Source organism: Corylus avellana, chromosome ca11, assembly GCF_901000735.1.
Source record: "Corylus avellana chromosome ca11, CavTom2PMs-1.0".
NCBI lineage: Eukaryota > Viridiplantae > Streptophyta > Magnoliopsida > Fagales > Betulaceae > Corylus > Corylus avellana.
This window is the reverse complement of record NC_081551.1, coordinates 14,566,069-14,569,164: the sequence shown is the minus strand read 5'-3', so window position 1 is coordinate 14,569,164 and position 3,096 is coordinate 14,566,069. Positions and strand designations below refer to the sequence as shown.

Here is a 3,096-nt window from a genome sequence, read left to right as displayed (position 1 = left end):
ATCAATTGGATTCACTCTAAAGAAATGACTCCAAGAAATCAGTCTCTCCACACTCAAATAGTCAAATACACGAACTTACTCTTTTTAATATACCTCTACTTTCTTCTGTAAAGACTTTTACTAACTTGGGCATTTGAATGTATTTGGTTTGCGAATTATCGGTGAACCTTTTGACGGAAGATCTCCTCCCTAAAAGGCGGCTCGAGGCTATTAAAGGTTCTTGCATCAAAAATTCGAGACATCAAAGGTTTTTTTTTTGAATAAATAAGTTTCATAGCATCAATATGCGGGTGGCAAACTAAATTCATATCATTGTCAATATAAAATGACGTGGCTCCTCAACAACACATGAGACGAGGGGGGCTACATGTATTATTATCCGACCAACATTGACAAGGGATTCGTATATACAAATGCCTGGAACATCCTTATAACTAAGAGAATCAATTAAGTAGGCTAAAAACTTTGGCTTGTATAATTGTCATTGCATGTTTAATTAAACAACCTTTTTCATTCTTGTCGCAGATACTCTTAACTTAATTTGGATGAACTCCATATTATTTTTTTGTCGCATGTCAACATCTGTCTTCCTTTTTGGTATGATTGAATTTATTGATGATCATCACTTCACCATTATTTACTCTCCAACTAGTGCTCACGATAGGAAGAAGCCAATCTCATTCGAAAGAGCCTTCAATGATCTTAGACTAAATCAAAAACACTAATTATATATATATATATCTCACAGCTATTCTCTTCTTGCCAAAAAAAAATTAAGATGTTTCTTTTCCACCACAAGATTACAAAGTGAGCTGGCACAAGCTACTTCTAAATAAGTTGTAATTAATTAATTAAAAAGGTTCAAGAGTTCAAGGGCGCCCTATAATGTCTGTAGATGTTGTCAGCTGTTAAGGTTGTTCCCATGGCTTCTTTGCAGCTACATGCTTGGGTGTTCTGAAACCCTAAATGGCAATACAAACATACACCTTGGCTGACATTCTCGTACCACGAAACCTGCTGCTTTTGTTGTTGTTGTTGTTGCTGCTGCTGCTGCTGCTGAGGTTGTATGTTGATGGAAGGGATCTGAAGCTGATAGGGTTGCAGCCCTATGGAGAGTTCAAGGTTGAGCTCCGCAGGGAATACTTCCTCTGTGGTTACTCCACTGCTACTATTTGACTCTTCAGCAGACTCATTTCCCACCACTTGCATCAATGGTGTCATGTAATTTTGCACTTCGAAGAAATTACAACTCTTCTTACTATTGCTGTTGGTGGAGTTGTTTTCGCTACTGGTTTTGTTACTGCTGCTGGTGTTGATGGCGGTGGCGGTTTTGGTTGAGGTGGCGCCGGCGTTGAGTGGGCGGTGAGTTTGAGGATCAACTCCACGGCTGTAGAGCTTCCTTTTGATGTGAGTGTTCCAGTAGTTCTTTATCTCATTATCAGTTCTTCCTGGCAAGCGGGCGGCAATAAGAGACCATCTGAGAGATCAAAAGAGTAAAAACCCATATCAGATTTTTGCTTGTTTTAATTTCACAAAGAAGAAGGGAGAAAATATTGCAACTTTTTTTTTAAAAAAAAAAAAGAAAAAAAGCATGAAAAGGGAAGAGCTATGGCGTACTTGTTTCCAAGTAAGTTGTGAAGGTTGATGATGAGCTCGTCTTCCTCTTCAGTGAAGTTTCCTCTCTTGAGATCAGGCCTAAGGTAGTTTATCCACCTCAGTCTACAACTCTTGCCACATCTAAGCAAACCTTTAAAAAAAAAAAAAAAAAAAAAAATTAATAATAATAATAAAACCCCACAATATTTCTCTCTTTTCTGGCCTGTGTTTGTGAAAGTTAAATATAAAATAAATTACCAGCGGCTTTTGGAAGAGAACGCCAGCAGCCTTCCCCATGAAGTTTGATGTAGTTGATGAGGCGCTCGTCTTCCTCCTTAGTCCAAGCTCCTTTGTTGGTGTGCTCTTTCTCACAGCAAGGAGATCTTCCCATGGCTATTTTGCTGGTTGGAAGGGGAATGGAGAGGCTTGAAAGGGAATTGGGGGAAATGAGAGAAAGAGAGAGAGAGAGAGAGAGAGAGAGTAAAAATGGGAAGCGGTGGATGGCAGGGAGAAGGTGCAATTGACTCGGGCCCTTTTTATTTAGACAAGTAAAAGAGGGGAAGGGTATTTTGACCCAGTTGGTGAGAAAGACGAGTGGTTGCAATTAAGTTAGTGCTGGATTTGGTAGGTAGCTCTACTTTTCATCTAGTTTGTGTTATTTGCTCTTTCCTCCTCCTTTTTAGCACCTACGTACCTTTCTTTTCTTTTATTTCTGTTTCCACCCACATATTCCTTTTTTTTTTTTTTTTTTTTTCACCATGTATGTAACCATTCTTCACCATGTATTATTTATTAATCAAAATAGTTAAAAAAAGATTACAATTTTTTTTTGGCTATTTATTTTTTCAAAGCACTCTTATTGAACTCAACATTTTAACCGTTCACTTTCAATTGTAAAACTTAAACTCTAGCTGGACATTAAGAGTTGATAAAAAAAAAACTAATATCAAATCAGCGGTGATTAACATAATTTCGTTGTCGGAGATATAAAACTCAATTTGGAATTGAAGATGTTGGAGGAAGGAGTTTAATCGTGCCATCCGTGGGATTTTCTTCTTGATGGAGAAGTGGTGTTAAGAGTTGCCTTTGGTGTACACGAAGAGATAGAGGAGAGGAGAGCATAAATTTTATTTTATTTTTTTTGGTAAGTGAATAGTACTCACACTAACCAAAAGTTTTAGACGGAGGATAATTTTAAGCTTTTTTAGGAAATTTTCTTGCCAAAAAGCTATTTTGGTTAGCCGAAATGCTAAAAAGGTTATACAAGCTTCTTTGTGTAAATTGTTGAAAAATCAGTGCTCAATGCGCTTAGTAAGCATTATACCAACATGAATATGGGAACCTGTTCATTTTTTCATCGCACTATTTATTTATTTTCGTTTTCATCTGGGACGTCGAGTGCGAGTAATTGAATTTGAATAAAAAAATGACCATTGCAAAAAGATAAAATTTTCAAAGATATGATTATTGAAAAAATAAATAAATAAAGAAATCTTTGAA

At 36.8% G+C, this 3,096-nt stretch overlaps 1 protein-coding gene across 1 annotated transcript; it reads right to left on the bottom strand.

The window, feature by feature from the left end:
- Window positions 1-708: 708 nt before the first annotated feature.
- On the bottom strand, window positions 709-2,116 carry LOC132165275 (myb-related protein 308-like). The gene is made up of 3 exons (XM_059575768.1): window positions 1,855-2,116; window positions 1,618-1,747; window positions 709-1,477 (listed from the first exon to the last, which is right to left on the bottom strand). The coding sequence occupies exons 1-3, from the start codon at window positions 1,985-1,987 to the stop codon at window positions 862-864; spliced, it is 879 nt and encodes a 292-aa protein (XP_059431751.1). The 5' UTR covers window positions 1,988-2,116; the 3' UTR covers window positions 709-861.
- Window positions 2,117-3,096: the final 980 nt, after the last annotated feature.